Source organism: Anticarsia gemmatalis, chromosome 1 (genome assembly GCF_050436995.1).
Source record: "Anticarsia gemmatalis isolate Benzon Research Colony breed Stoneville strain chromosome 1, ilAntGemm2 primary, whole genome shotgun sequence".
Lineage (NCBI taxonomy): Eukaryota > Metazoa > Arthropoda > Insecta > Lepidoptera > Erebidae > Anticarsia > Anticarsia gemmatalis.
The window spans coordinates 10,340,421-10,357,357 of record NC_134745.1 but is presented as its reverse complement, the minus strand read 5'-3'; the positions used below and the strand labels follow the sequence as shown (position 1 = coordinate 10,357,357).

The following is a 16,937-nucleotide window of genomic DNA, read 5'->3' as shown; positions in this document are numbered from 1 at the left end:
TTGAACATGTGTGATCCGCGACTTATGCAGCTGACAGTGACGTGCTTGGTTTAGCTTCTTTATTTTCGAAATACACATAATTATTCATTATAATCTAGATAAATCGTGCTTGCCAAAGCTCTCTTTTAAGTTGTCAGCCTATATTACATTCTGAGTAATTTATGTATACTAGACTAATTTATTTTATTCTACACTAAAAATTGCTATTGAATATTTTAAACAAATGATTGCAAGTGTTTATAGTTAATTACGTAATGCAATTATACAATATCTGGTCTGTCAGTTACTATCACTTGTTGACAATATACTAATGTACAACAAGTAAATACCAGCTATCATGATGTAAATAAAGTCTAAATTAGTAGTACAACAGTATGGAGAGAACATAAAAGCAACCATTAAAATGATAACAAAATATTGAACGCTGCGGGGTCAATAGTGAACAGTTGAGTATCGTCGGTGGTTAAGAGCTGTCTGTCCAAAATGCCGGCTGACCGTAGTGGCTTCGAGATCGTGAATATTGACGTCAAAGATGTAAGGTTCCCTACTTCGCTTGGAGGACACGGCTCTGATGCTTTGGTAAGTGTATTAAGTAGCTTTTCTCTAAAAACATGTTTTTTTTTTTATTAGTAGGTCTAGGTTATGCTTTTTGTTTTGTATAGGTATAGCCGTGGTTAGCAGGTAAGTGTATGGTTTATTAAAATATTCAAATAATAAAGTTAACATATTATTATGTATTACTATGTTATGCTCCTATGTTTGTTACAGGGGTATTGAGTATGTGTTATATGTTATTGCATGTTTTGACCTCTTGTTATTTTTATCACTATGTTTATAAATATGTATAATTGTATTTACCTACACACCAGATAGAAGATACTACAAGTTTAAGTAAGTCGGTACTTCTAGGTCGGTTACATAGTACCAGTTCACAATATACTTATTAAAATATTTTTTACAATTTCATATTAGGTATACGTTTAACCAACTGTTTTAACAAGCAAGAGTAATAATTTACGCCATCGTCTGAATCACTCGTACATTAGTCGTGACTAGGCAACCAACAAATGAAAGAATAACGGCATAAGCACTATAAATTGCACTAATTACTAACATAGGTACAATAAAAAACAATCCATGACATAATGTGCAATCCCCACACACTTGTATGACACCTTGGGAAAATCTGGTGACTATGTTTCTATGAGGATAAATGCAATCAGGATGAGACCTGTGTAATAGCACTTTCTGTAGTATTACTAACACATCTTATTTAATACCAAATAAGAAAAATATAGGTACATTGATTCTTTTTTTTACAATAAATTCGCTCCGCTATTCGTCACGAGCGAACCTCATGGCCTTGACAAGACAATGTTACATTTTTCTCAATGTTTCTAGCACACCGACCCGAATTACTCGTGTGCCTACGTCACGACGAGTACAAAGAATGGCTCTCAAGGGTTCGGCCTCACGTTCACCTGCGGCCGAGGCACAGAGATCGTGGTCCTCACCATCAGGTCTATGAAGAAGTTCATCTTGGGGAAGAATGCTCTTGATATCTTTGCAGACTTCGCCGGGTTCTGGAGAACTATTACAAATGACTCGCAAATGAGATGGGTACGTTACTCTTACCACTTTTTGGATGTTAATTTCATAATAAAAAATATCACTAGCTATTTATCAACTAATATTTTTTATCTCCTAACTTAACGTTTTCATACACATTACTTACCTATCTTAGATGACGTAACTTTCAGATCGGGCCAGAAAAAGGTGTAGCTCACTTAGCTGCGGCTGCAATTCTAAATTCGCTATGGGATTTGTGGGCGCGTATCGAGAACAAGCCATTATGGAGACTCCTTGTCGACATGGACCCTGAGGTATGCACCCACTTATATTTTAAATCTAATAGCAATTAGTTACTATTATTTTCTCTAACGTTAATAAAGTATTTGAGTACTACTTTCAAAATGTTATTGTACGTTTCTCAGGTGTTAGTATCAACGATAGACTTCCGATACATAACAGACGTAGTGACTAAAGAAGAAGCTATTAAAATGCTGAAGGAGAAACAAGCTGGTAAGGAAGAGAGGATTAAGTATTTAGAGAAAAATGGATACCCAGCTTACACCACACAAGTTGGTAAGACTCAGTCCAACCTACCTATTTATACCAATACACTTTTGGTGCTCTTTTAACTAAAAAAATATTCACGTATTGAGCACACTAAACTTTATATTCACTTATTAAATTTAATAGCAACTTAAATATAAGTACGTTTTATTCCGTAATTATTACAGTTTTATTCCGTTCGGTAACTATTTTGTTTTTGTAGGTACCTTACAATTTTACGTATTTGTCACCTTGTCTTAAATCTTCAGGTTGGATGGGTTACAGTGACGAGTTGGTACAGTCACTGTGTGAGAAATATTTGAAACTCGGTTTTAAGGAGTTTAAAGTTAAGGTTGGAGTTAACTTCGAAGATGATCTAAGAAGATGTAGCGCGGTCCGGAAATGTATTGGACCTGATAAAGTGTTGGTAAGACATGTATGACAGTATGCACCTAAAAACTTTACTACGATAGTGCAACTAACGACTTAGTAGCAAACCTTGTATTTTGACGACTGGTAGATGTAAAAACACAGAACATCATTGACCCGCAAGCTGACTAAGACCTGCTTATTTGATATTTACATACTGCTGATTTATTTTGGAAATACACGGAATGATTATTAAATATATATAATCTGGATAAACTATGCATGCCAAGGCTCTCTCATGAGTAGTCGTACCATAAGTATTCGAATATTTAAGTCTCTTGTGTATTTAGATGGTAGACGCCAATCAAGCGTGGAGTGTTAATGAAGCGATTGAATGGATGAAGAAATTGGCGCCGCTCAAACCGAAATGGATCGAAGAACCTACTTCACCTGACGATGTGCTTGGACATGCTGCTATTTCTAAAGCTTTGGCGTAAGACTTTGTTCATTGTATCAATATAAATCTAATTACTAGTTAGTCATACCATGTGTCTATTTCACTGTCTATGTAGTTGCTGTTAAATAAGTATTTCCAATTAACACGATATGCCATACCTTACCATACCTTGCAGAATAGAATTTGAAGACAATAGACTTACCTGGATTAAACCAAATCAAAAACGTTATTACATTTTATTCATAAAATATACCTACCTACCTACCTATATAATATTCGTTAATATCCAGGGCTTACAACATCGGTGTAGCGACGGGTGAAATGTGCGCTAACCGCGTGATGTTCAAGCAGTTCCTGCAGAGCGGGGGTATGCAGTACTGTCAGATAGACTCCGCACGTATCGGCGGCATCAATGAAATACTCGCTGTTTATCTCATGGCTGAGAAACTTAAAGGTAGGTGTAGAAATAAGCTTTTATTAGAGGAGGTAATGATCCAACACTCTTCATTTCTCTGGCTTGTTTGCAATCATTTTACTTGATTAAATAAAGTCAGATCAATAACTATTCGTTATTAAGAAATTCATGAGATTAGTTGCCTTTATTTTTTATATTATGTTACCTCTAACTTAGTAAAAGAACAGCAGTATCGAAAACCTAGCTCTTAGATATCTAAAAATACCTATTTGTCATCGCAAATAAGACCCCGACTACAATTATCAAAATCTAATTTATCTTGCACTAGCCGACCCGCGCAACTTCGCTTGCGCCACATAAGATCCACAATAGAAGAAGAGATTGGTCGTAGCGTGATGATATATAGCCTATAGCCTTCCTCGATAAATGGGCTATCAAACACTGAAATAATTTTTCAAATCGGACCAGTAGTTCCTGAGATTAGCGCGTTCAAACAAACAAACTCTTCAGCTTTATAATATTACTATAGATTAGTATAGATGTAAATATTCAATATTACAGTAAAGGTGTGTCCGCACGCGGGTGGTGTGGGACTATGTGAGATGGTACAACACCTTCAGTTCTGGGACTACGTGTCTTTGTCCGGCACCATGCAGGACCGCCTCATCGAGTACGTTGACCAACAACACGAACACTTCGTCGATCCTTGCGTTGTGAAGAACGCGAGATATATGCCAACCAAGGTAATTATAAAATGGGTTTAACTTTTGCTTGGTTTTTTGCTCTAAGAAGATAGAGTCACGTTTTGTATGCGGTCATGTAAGTAGCTTATGCAGCTGGTAAAATACAATCTCTATCTCCTTAATGTGTATCGTAGATTTATGGACCCCCAACAATAATCTAATTTTGATGTAGTTTTTATTAGAGAACCTGTGTCGAGTAAGATATTTTCCGTATTTGACGATCTTCTGACGTTTGTAAATCGTGTGCCCATTTTAACTACCAAATAAACCGATAGATGGTGCATATAGATTTGGTGATTTTTTATCACGACAACATACCCAAGATTTATTTTTCTTCCATGTAGTATATATTTCATTTTAATCTTTATCGTGTAAGCTAACTTGATTCCTTTTAAAGTATTTCAAGGTCGAAGTAACAGATAAGTAGGTTAACTTATCACAATTAGCAAGAGAAATGATAATATCGTAAATAATAACAGTTTGTAACATCTTCACGAAAATATTTATAATAATAATAATAGTAATTGCTCAGGTGAAATAAAGACGAATTGCGTTTTATGAAATAACAAAAACAACATTTAATGCCTTTACTTCTACTTAATAATATTACATTTCCATTTAAAATAAATCAGGAGAATATTACTTTTACTGTCTAAAATTTTATCATCGCTGTCATGTTACACTGACAGTTAATAGTTCCATAGATTCTATACTGCATAAACAATAACAATATAACCTTTATATCTCCCACCCTTGGAGAGAACAACATCACAATGATTGTTCGATCAAGAGCTACTCATCACTGGAGTTAACTTTGTAACATGGTAGAAGTTTGACTCTGCCTTCTTATATCCAGTATCAACTTCATAGATTGAATTTGAAATCTTCCTTAGGATTTTATATGGTCCAATCCTTAACTCATCCATTTTCTTCCTATTTAGCCGGTTCCTATTTTCTACATATACTCTATCACCTTCTTTAAACTCATATTCTTTTCTTTTTAGCTCGTATATTTTTTTATTATAGTTGTGAGATTTTATTGAATTTTCAAATGCTAGTTTTCTGTCTTGTTCAAGGTCTTCTACTGTACATCTTGATTTCAATTCCAGTGGCAAAATATCAATTTTCTCTCCTTCCAGAAGATATTTTGGGGTAAACTTTGTAACTGTATGTTCTGTTTCGTTATATTTTTCTACACATTTTTGTGCTATAGTTGTCCATGCTGTTTTCTTGTTTTCTTCATTTATTTTACACCGTATCCTATTTACTAAAGTTTGGTTTAGCCTTTCATTAAGACCATTTGAAAATGGTGCGTCTACAGCAGTGAATACCATTGTTATGTTTTTCTTCTTCAAGAAGTCTTTAAATTCTTTGTAATTTATGCCAGGATATTGGTCTGTTAATAGCATGTCTATACTATTGCTTTGTGTCACTTTTTCTATCAACTTGATGAAATCACTGGAGTTTTGATTCTTTGATGTCAAAATGTATGCATATCGTGTAAAATGATCAACCAAGAGATGTAAGTATTTTTTTGTAGACCTTGATCCTCCAAAACCTCCAATTGTGTCAATGGATACAATTTCGAAAGGGCGTGTTGCTGGTCCTAAATGGGACATCAAACCAAATTTTGGATTTCTTCTTGATTTGTTTTTTATACAAATATCACATTCTTCACAGAGTTTCTTAATATTCGTGATGATATTTTTTGCTGTATAGAAAGGAGTTATTTTATTTATCATTTGAGTTCTCCCAATGTGACAATAAGTATTGTGGACATTTTTAATTAGTGTTTTGCTAAATGCTTCTGATAATACAATTTTTTTCGTTCTTTTATTCTTTTTGTAATAAATGTTATTTTCCAGTATAAACTTTGTTTTTTCGCCTTGTACATTTAAATTTGTATCTTGGTCTTTTTTTATATCTTGTATGTTAATTATTAAGTTAACAACTTTCAAAAAATCTTCAGTATTGTCATTAGGTTTTAAGACTGGATTTCTACTTAAGCAGTCCGCTTCTTGATTTGACTGTCCTGGGTTATATATTATCTTAAAATTGTATTGCGATAAGTAATATGTCAAATCACCCAATTCCTCATCAGTTCTGGATTTAATATTAAGATTTTCTAATGGTTTATGATCTGTGTATACTATGAAATCTTTATTCATAAGCCAGTGTTGCCAATATTTTAGAGCTTCTTTAATTGCCAAGCATTCCAAATATATAGCCTTTTTTTTCTTTTGGGTGTGGGTCAATTTTTTTGAGAAATAAGCTACAGGTTTATTTATTCCGTTTTCATCTTCCTGTTTTAACACAGCTCCAACCCCTTGAATGCTGGCATCAGTGTATATTTTTATTGGCTGTTCTGGGTCTAATATTTTAAGAATTGGTTTTGAGCATAGTAAATCTTTTATTTTATCAAATGATTTTTGACATTCTTTGGTCCATATAAATGTAACATCTTTCCGTAACAGATTATGTAGTGGTTCCAATATAATTGCATTGTGTGGTATAAATTTATGATAAAAATTTACTTTTCCCAGGAACTGGCGAATATTTTTCTTTGTTTCTGGAATGGGGAAGTTTCTGACAGCCGTTAAATAATCTTTGAGAGGTGTAACTGAATTTTTCCCTATTATGTGTCCTAAATACTTGGCATGATTGTTTGCAAAAGTGCATTTCGAGAATTTCAGTCTAAATCCTTCTTTTAATATTGCATCAAGTAGTTTTGATATATGCGTTATGTGGTCTTCGAAACTTTTAGAAAAAACTAAGATATCATCTATGAAATTTACTGTAAAATCTGAGAGATTATATTTTCTTATTATATTTCTCAATATTCTTTGGAAAATAGCTGGTGCCGTCTTTAAACCAAATGGAAGGCATGTCCATTGAAAATGGCCTTCTTGTGTGACAAAAGCTGACTTATATCTATCTTGAATTCTCAGTGGAATGGACCAAAATGCTGAATTTATGTCAAAAGTGGAGTAATATTCACAGTTCACAGTCTTTATCATCAAGTCTTCAATCAATGGGAACGGCTGTGACTGAGGGACAACAATTTTATTCAATTCTCGGAAATCAATACACAGTCTTGATCTTTTCCCATCTTCTTTCTTGTATGCTAAGGTGACTGGAGCTGCAAAAGGGCTATATGATTCCTCGATTAATTTTTTTTCCAATAGTTTTGATATTTGATTCTCAATTTCTTTTCTATCATCAGCTGTGCATCTATATGGGCGCTTACAGCAATATTGATCTACTGTCAAGTCTATGTGAGCTTCATAACCTCGTACTGTACCTACGTCGTATTTATCCTTAGCGAAGACTGGTTTGTATTTTTCTATTAATTTATCAATTTCAGTTTGTTTAGATAAATCTAGGTGGTTCACTGAAATTTCAAATTCTTTTAAATCAATATGTTCATTGAAGTTTATTTCACATTGGTTTAAACAATTAATTTCTTGTTTCCATACCTCAGAGCTTAGGATCACATCTTGTTCATTTTTTTCACCTAGTACATCAGGAATTCTGACATTCAACATATTTGTTTCAGAGTATTTATTTTTGTTATTCTTTTCACCTTGATTTTTATTATCTTTGTTTGAATGATTACATTGTATTATATTCAATTTTTCATCTTGCATTAATCTGAATTTTTTTATGCAATCCAAACCAATGAGAAAATCATAGTGAAAATTTCCATCATCTATCACAAAAATATTCATTTCTCTTTCAATGTCATATATTCTTATTTTTAATGTCACCATACCTTTTGTTTTCTTATCACCATTAATAGTTTTCAAGTTTGCTGTTTGTTTATTAAGTGTGTTTTCTTCTTTTTCTTGTATTTTCAATAACTTTGCATTAATTAATGATACATTTGAACCTGAATCATAAATTGCGGTAACTTTTAAAGTGTCATTTAATAATAACTTTACTTTTATTAATGGTGATACTTCTAGTTTTTTTGATTCTCTTCATTAAGTTCAACTTCTAATTCAGAGTTATTCACACTTTTCACAACATATTTTTGATTTTTCACATTGAACCAGCAATTTTCCTCAGGATGAAAACGTTTTCCTTTTTTCTCATTCATACAAATTTGGCATGGTTTCTTTTCTTCATTTTTTTTTGTTTTTATTTCAGAGTGTGTGTAGTTCTTTTTCTCATATTTGTTCTTCATAGCAAGATGTTCTAATTTTCCTATCTCATTATAAAGATCTTCAGTTTGTTCTAATGTCTCTCTGTCAATTTTGTCACTCAGGTAATTAGGAAGGCCTGCAGCTATAAGGTCTATAAGAGTCCCTGTATCAATCGTCTTCCTAACCTCTAATAACAACTTCTCTTTTTTCAATGCATATTCTAGCAATGAGCCCGTTTGATATTTAAATCCAAGAGCATATCTGATTGGTGACCAACCTTTGTTTCCAAATGTTTCACAGAAGCTTTTTTCCCATGTATTCCATTCTGATTCTACTGTAAATTTAATTAGCATACAACTGTACCAGTTTACACTTGAATATTCTAAAAATTGTTTTAAAATTTCAATTTTTTTCCTGTCTTCATTAATATGGAAACGGTCACATTCTTTGTTGAAGTCCTTAATCCATTGATGAGCGTTTGCGTTTCTTCCAGTGAATTTTTCAAGCACAAAGTCTTTTGCAATTTTCCCCAAATTTTGAATTTCAGATTTTCTTTGCTTTTCTTCGAGTAATGTCTCTAGTAATTTCTCCAATGTTTTATTTGAGCTTTCAGTTAATGATTTTGAATCATTTATGTTTTCATTAACCTCTTCGAGGTAAAAATCATGGAACTGTATATTTTTTTCCTCATCCAAATATACTGCTGATATGTCATCAGTTAAAGTTATCCATATTTTCCTTGTTTGATGTCTTCTATTCAGTGTTTTCCTTATCTTGGCATAGTTAGGTGTATTTGTTATATGATTGTGTAAGTTCGCAGGTTGTAATTCTGCCGGTATGCCATAAGTTTTGCCATCAGATGTACCTATTGAGGTTATGCAAACAATGTTTGATTTTCCATCTGCTGATGTTTTTACACAAAAATCAAATCTTAACTTCTCCATATTTTTATTGCGGAAAATGTTGTTTTATAATAATAATAATAGTAATTGCTCAGGTGAAATAAAGACGAATTGCGTTTTATGAAATAACAAAAACAACATTTAATGCCTTTACTTCTACTTAATAATATTACATTTCCATTTAAAATAAATCAGGAGAATATTACTTTTACTGTCTAAAATTTTATCATCGCTGTCATGTTACACTGACAGTTAATAGTTCCATAGATTCTATACTGCATAAACAATAACAATATAACCTTTATATATTTATGGTTTTTCTTATAATTGACCTCTTATCGTATTTAATAGCGAATAGTTAAATGCACGGCGAGTGTCAAAGGCTATCTTGATAAGATAGAATATTTACATACTTGACCGGACCCGGGATACTTAAATTAAGTTATTTAGTTATGAAATCATGTTTGCAAGATAATATTTACAGTATTTGACAAATGTAATCAAAATATTATTTTAATGTATGTAGGTGGCGCACTAGTTTTTGACATAGGCATAACAAATCTTTAACAAAATAATAATATAAGTCGAGTTTTAGTAATAATACAGCAATAACGCACTCTCCTTCCTCTTTTTAACACCTTCATAAAAATCTCTGCATCACCCCAAAGTAGACTGGCAGAAAATGCCCCTGGCATTAAGTCCGCCTTTATACAGCCCTGTATATAAAGTTTGAAATAAATAAATAGCATATTTATTTTACATAACCTATAAATAGAGGTTAATGATACGACTTTTTATGTCCTTTCTTGATTCTCTCTCTCTCTTCCATGCTATGAATCCCATATGTTAGTGGGGTCAGCCTTCCTGGTCTTTCTCCTCCACTTCGCTTTGTCCTCGACATCGTCTTCGGAAACCTTACACTCACTCATGTCTTTCTGCACTACAGTTTCCCATCTAGTGTAGTATGTCCTTTCTTGATTGATATCATGAAAATTTATATAATTCCAGGGGCACAGTGGATACAGTACACAATTCCTACCAGGCATTGTAGAAAAGTTCTCATATCCGAACGGCAGCGAATGGCAGAGGATGATCAAAGAAGGTCTATTCGCACCACCCGACGAAGTCGAACTATTAAACGCATAATAAAACAAGTAATTTTCTAAAAATGTTGTTTATTAAATAAAAATAACTATTTACATACATGATTAAAGTTAATTACTGGCTGTTATGTTTTCTTTTGAAATGCAAAGGCACTGAGTTTAGATTGTTTAGGAGCGTTAGTAACATGTGTTTCTGTTCCGTTCGTTTCTTCGTCCAGTTTTCTTTTAGGGCCATTTTCTGTGTTACTAGTTGGCTTGCCTTGAACAGTCTTGAAAAGTTTGATACCATGACGTGTCAGCTCCGACGGTCCTAGTTCGGGATTCTGTTGCTCTAGTACAGTTTTATTTCTTGTGAACCAGTCTACAAATGTTTCGCCGTCCACTGGTTTTAGAGGCTGAAAGTAAATTATACAATTACTATAGTAGAATATAGTCAAATAGAACTGTAGATTCAGTAGGTGCTAGTTTGCAAAAAGTTAATAATATAAGACTTACATCTTCATTTTCTGTGGAGTCAGCAGTCTTGTGTACATCTACTAGAACGCGTTCAGTTAAACTTAGTGGGCTGGGAGCGTTCTTCGTGTTCGTTGCTTGTTTTCTAAATATATTCCGTGCTCCCCCCGGCGATGATTTTATCGGCTAAAATGTTATTATTAAATGAATGCATGTATTTTACATCAAATATAATACTGATTAATCAGTTTACAAGAGCAATTCTCTGCTTCTATCTACTATCGACAACTATCGAGATTTTTTTATGAAAATCTGATCAGCGCCTCTAGCGAGCGCCGTAGGAACAATTTTTGCAAAACATTTTCAATGTCAAACTCGCGATACTCGGTAGTACCGAATGTAGAGAATCACGCTTCAGGTACGCTATCCGAAACTTATCTATAAACTGTGCACTGGCTCTCATAGTACTTACAACAGGTTTAATAGTAGTATCAATGTCCGTTTTCTTCTCCTTCACTTTGGGTGCTATAATGAGACTGGCATTCAAGTCTTGCTCCGTATTCGTGACGTCATAAGTCTCCTGTGTATCTAACTCATTGAAGTGTGAGTTCTGAGCCACGTTCAGTTTATCCGCCTCTCTTTCCCATGTGTCGGCTAAGTTTGTTAGTTTATCTGCCAAGTGCACTCGGCCTAATCTTGACGCGTATTTAGCAGCTAGTGGTAGTAAACGATCGTCTTTCAATAGCTCCATTAGTTCTAACGCTCTTTGTTCTATTTCACTGCGGCATGCGAGCTGAAATCAACAATATAATATATGTTTAGAAAATTTTCATTGTACTCGAGTATATGATAGTATAGTACCCCCGGTTTCTGAGTACATTTAGCGGTAGTTTATCTATTCAATAGCGTTTTTTTTGTATGAGTTTTAGCGCTATAGAATAGATAAACTACCGTTAAATGTACCTCAGAAACTGGGGGTTAGTGATGTAGTATATATTCTCACCGCGAACAATTTAAGTGCAGTTTCTCTAGCCGCTTTCACGTCGACATCAGCTGTAATATGAGCCCAGCGAACCAGTTGTTCTTCATACTGACTTTTTTCTGTGTCCATTTCGCAAAGAGGCAACTGTAACAACGATTAGGTACAAATTTTAATTAAAACTCTTTATAACACTGTGTATTTTGTTGAATATAATAACTTACTTGTATAGGAAGTTCCGCAACAATAGGTTTCGGTGCGGTGGCTGGGAACGACGCTCCTCGGCAAAGTATTGCGCGCACCTTCTGCGTCGCTTCGCACACCTACAATAAAATAATTATGTAAAAAATGTTCAATAACTCATATAATCTCAAATATATAAAACAGTACAAGTCAGTATTTTCAATTTTAATTTATTAATTGAGCCTTTTGTTTTGTGCAACAACAAAGTTTTACTATTCAAAAAAGTAACAGGACAGTCTTCAGTTACACGTACAATTTCAGTGTCTACCTATGAATAGCTGAATGTACAGAAACTTGCATTACAAGTACTGTACCACACACAAACTAAGCAATCATTGAAATAAATAGGTGCTTATAAAGTGTACGTACAGACACAATGAACCAAGTGTCGGAGGCTCCCCTGGCATGCGCCGCGCTGTCACACACAGGCAGCCACACGGCGCCCGCCACGTCGTAGAGGCGCAGCGCGCCGCAGGAGTCGGCGGCGCCCGGCGACCCCGCCTCCGACGTGCCCAGCCACGACAGCCGCGAGCCCGGGGTCAGTGGCACCGGGACTGTCTTACTGCGGACTTGACGACCTGCAAGTAAAGATTAATGAAGAGATTACAATAATAAGTAGGAAGATATTTTGTTGCCTGATTCAGTGATCCAATGCTAAGCAAAGGGATTTCTTTAAAAAAAATGGACGTCTAGAGGTAAACTGCTATTATAAAAAAATTAACTTTGTTTGTTGGTGCTTTAACTTTACGCCATTTAAAGCTTGTATCGTATGCAAAGCAATAAAACCTAAGTACGGAAATAACAAAATAACCAGGAAAATACTTCGTTGTTTACGAGAGAGACATTTATTCTGCAGTAGATACATATATTAAAATTTTATTTTCTGGACAGTCTCAGAAACAAAGTGATATAATATTACCATTTAAAGCAACGATATCCATGGCGAGATGTTGATCATTGACTCCAGGATCAGTGCTATGATACACTGCCATCACAGTCGTGTTGAACCCTGCTAATGTTACCACTGGACCCGCCAGGGATATCACCTGTAAATAACAGTCAATTAATATGGTGACTGATGTTTTTATGCAATGATATATATTGGAACTGGGAGTTTAGGCAAAACTTGAATACAAAAACCCATACTGTAGGCTCATAACTTTCCTTGACCTTCTTAATTCTCTATCGCTTGGACTTGATGATTCCATATACTAAAAAGTTTTCATTTAAATCCTCCAGAAATATTCCTTCGAAATCCCTCACTGATAGTTCACAAGGTAAAAGAATAAGTACCTGTCGCTGCGTGCCCATGGGCGTGAACAGTCGCAGCAGCCTAGCGTCAGTGGCGACGGCCACGAGTCCCGAGGCGGCCGTCACACACACGATCTCCTCCGTGTCCGGCATCGACGCGCTCCACTCCTTACTGCTACCCACCAGTGAGATGCACACCAACTTACTGCAAAACAGTAGTAACATTTAAATAAAATAAGCGCTTTCCATTTCCTGTTGCTTATTTAGATTTAAAAAATTGAAGGTACAATTTAAAGCTTATGATCTCTTAACCGAATTATTTTTTAGACAGCAGGACCAAGTGTGTGAGAATCTAAGACAGCATTGCAAAGTAAAAAATAGCAGAGATTAGGATTACAACGAAGGATTACAACAAAGGATGGTGCAGTGAGTAAAACACTAATACCACAATATTGCTACTGTATAACAAGCATTTAATAAAAGAGTGTTAATGTTACTAACCTGGGTGTTTCACAAGCTAAAGCTACCACAGTAGAAGACAAGCTAGCCATAGTGTGGTTCAGATAGTTGTTCAAATGTATGCCATGGTGTAATGTTGTGTCATGAAACTCTACGTCTATTGTGGACTCTCCATTCTCTGCGGTGTGACACCGAACTATGCCTATGTCGTTCCAACACATGTATCTGAAAATGTAACCATTCTTATAAACTCATATGGACAGTGATGCAGAGGTAGAAGTAGAAATGTATATGTTTTTCAGAGGAGCTTAAGCTTTCAGTTTAACCTTTACACATGCACATGGATCAGATCTGCTACTAAGCATACGAAAGTTTAAGTACTCAAGACTTAAGATCTGATATCTGGGATAGGCCAGACACATCAGGAAACAAATTATGTTTCACACAAATGACTGTACAACACAGCCTAATGGAGACTAAGACGTAACATACCTATGTTCAAGATGAGTAGGTGTAGAAGAAGGTTGGAATGGTGCCTGTGGGGGGACGGTAGTGGGCGCGGGCGCTGCTGTGTGACGTGACGCTGGCCTCGAGTCGTCACGATCAGTCACCAACCCTAATGTCTCGTTCTTTATCTTCTCCAGTGAAATAGCATTGTCGTCATCACTCTCATAGTTCTCTATCAAATTGTCCACTATATCATCATTATCTGAAAATAAAAATACATTAATTAACTTAGGCCTTTGAGTATCCCTAGAGAACTAGACATGATATTGCTATGTAATTAATTTTTTTGCTGCTATCTAATAGATTATGCCTTAAGCCGTATTGTATTAAGCCTTTTCTATGGAATGAATACAGGTTCTTGTAAATATTACGGAGTGCCTGTGAAGAAATACTGATTGGGATGAAATTAAGCACAAATGGATGAAGCATCAAACAGGTCCCTTTGATTTTTCATTTTTTAACACGCGAGCTTAGTGCCATGGGCTAGCTAGCTAGTCAAAAATGTTATCTGAACTTACCATCTGCTCTATCAACCATTTCAATATCATCAGTGTTAGAATCAGCACCAATCTTGCTGCTGTCCTTGCCGTAACAATTGACCAAAGTGCCTAATTGTCCAGCAACATCACAATATGCCAGCACACCATTCCCTGGAAGAAGGTTTTTAAGGTAAATTCAACAAACTACAACTTGCAGATTTATCTACTTGATTTTCAATATCTGCCTTTCCACTTGTTCCCAGCCATAAACTATACAGCTTCCTTGATTGGCTCATGAGAAAGATTCAAATGCTGCTCTTTTTCTTTTGTGTTGTGGACTAATCTAAACTTGTGATGTCAATTGCTTGAAGTAAAAACAATAGTGTCTTTTTATACCTTTAGGATTCCAAGCCATAGCACAGACATTATGGGAGGTAGGATGTTCAATGATATCTATGCAGGCTCCAGATCCTATCTCCCACACAGCAATTTGTCCAGCAACTGTACTGCCAGCCAAGAACTCTCCACATGGTGAGAACAAACATTGTGATATTGCACACTTTATCTGAAATTTAACAACATAGATGATGAATACAAATAAAACATGGATTTTCCAGGAAACTTCTTTTAAATTTCAGATGTCTAAATATTCCTCATAACCATAAAAGCTATGTCATACCCCAGATTTCTGTACATGTGGACAAGTCGCAGAGAGGTGCTAGTATGTATTAAATACATTTTTGTTTGGTGGTCTTTCTAGTATTTCTGTGAATTATTTTTTAAAGTAAGAAACAATATTGGCTTCACTTGAAATACTCACCAAATTGTGTGTGAATGTCATTCTCTGGCCCCAACTCTCACAGTCCAATAAGATAATCTCTCTGTTGTTTGGGTAAGCTAAATATTTTCCTTCAGTGGGTTCAAAATCCATTCGACCTGAAAATTATACAATTACATATTTTATTTAATAACTAACACAACACTTTCATAAAATCTTCATGTAATTATGTAAGTAGATTCTCCCATCATACTTTCAAACCTATTTGGTACCTTGTGCACTAGCACCAAAATACCTTGATTCAATTTTATAAGGACCAAGGAAGTAAATAGCTATTTTTAAAAATCTATTTTCAAAGTCTGTTACATGTAGGAACTAATATAGACAGTAGACAACAATAACAATATCTGTTCAATACTCACATAAAACTTTAGCAGCATAAAATGTATTAATCTTTGGTATGCAAGATATTTCTTTAACAATTTTCTGAGTGTCAACATCCCATATCCTTAGCTTGCCATCTCCACAGGCTGTGCTTGCAAACTTCATGTGGGGACAGATAGCTATACTTAACACCGGACCTTTGTGATCTGTCATCACAAACAAAGGAGCACCACCTTCTAAGTTACATATCTTTGCTTCCATATTCTCCGATGTGCACCCCAAAGCCTGGTAAATTAGTTTAGATTGACAATTATTTAATAAAATAGAAAATAAGATTAGAAATAGAATGTAAGAGGTAGAAGCTGCAGTCTACGGTTTCAAAAATGTATGTTACCTCAATTTTGTTTGTGGATTTGATTTGAGTAACCGGTGCAGTAAATCTAGTAACAATCCCATCTTTATCAAATGCTGGATACGTATAAGCTTGAACCACATGATTGTCTGTAGCCACATAAAGTCTTTTCTCTTTATAACACACAGCTAGAGCATTTTCACCAACACAGTGTGAATTGGGATCATCGTCTTCTATATCTACCCATATTCTAACATCACCATCATTGCCACAAGTTATTATTTGCCTGGAAAGTACACAATTATGTTTATTTTCTATAAAAATGCAACTTTACTTATGACATTAGCAAGAAAAACTTACTGTCCATCTTCCGTGTAACAAACATCTGTATGACCTTCAGCATGTGCATATCTAAGGGGTTTGCTATAGATCTTCATTATATATCTGTTTATTTAATGCTTTAATGCCGTTCTTTTCTGATAAATAAGTTATAAAAAGTTTACACAATAAAATCTCAATATTCCGAACGCACTGACAAGTTGAAGTTTGATTGATTTACAAATTGGCGGGAAGCGCCATTCTGCAACTTTATTAATAAAATTAATCGAATACATTCTGCAATTATTTGATTTATCATTCACAAATACCTAATATCTACAACTCATTATTTACTAAAACAGGTAATCCACCTTTATTTTTTAAGTAGATGTAGTTAAGTGTACCGGTCCTCTTTTGACCAATTTTGCCAATTCATTTCAAATCGATTTTAATCGATTGTTGAATAATTTTGAATATCCGACTTA

The 16,937-nt window shown here is 34.7% G+C and overlaps 2 protein-coding genes across 2 annotated transcripts; one reads left to right on the top strand and one right to left on the bottom strand.

Annotated features, from left to right (window-relative positions):
* The first annotated feature begins 28 nt into the window (after window positions 1-28).
* LOC142975601 (mitochondrial enolase superfamily member 1-like) lies at window positions 29-10,372 on the top strand. The gene is made up of 9 exons (XM_076118551.1): window positions 29-579; window positions 1,402-1,620; window positions 1,761-1,883; window positions 1,995-2,145; window positions 2,385-2,542; window positions 2,835-2,977; window positions 3,232-3,395; window positions 3,918-4,099; window positions 10,155-10,372. The coding sequence occupies exons 1-9, from the start codon at window positions 484-486 to the stop codon at window positions 10,290-10,292; spliced, it is 1,374 nt and encodes a 457-aa protein (XP_075974666.1). The 5' UTR covers window positions 29-483; the 3' UTR covers window positions 10,293-10,372.
* Ctf4 (Chromosome transmission fidelity 4) lies at window positions 10,305-16,687 on the bottom strand. Its single transcript, XM_076118539.1, has 16 exons — window positions 16,495-16,687; window positions 16,177-16,420; window positions 15,821-16,067; window positions 15,441-15,556; window positions 15,017-15,185; window positions 14,660-14,791; window positions 14,127-14,343; window positions 13,677-13,859; window positions 13,218-13,380; window positions 12,844-12,970; window positions 12,294-12,502; window positions 11,906-12,004; window positions 11,706-11,828; window positions 11,175-11,495; window positions 10,745-10,888; window positions 10,305-10,644 (listed from the first exon to the last, which is right to left on the bottom strand). The coding sequence occupies exons 1-16, from the start codon at window positions 16,569-16,571 to the stop codon at window positions 10,375-10,377; spliced, it is 2,841 nt and encodes a 946-aa protein (XP_075974654.1). The 5' UTR covers window positions 16,572-16,687; the 3' UTR covers window positions 10,305-10,374.
* Between the last annotated feature and the right edge of the window lie 250 nt (window positions 16,688-16,937).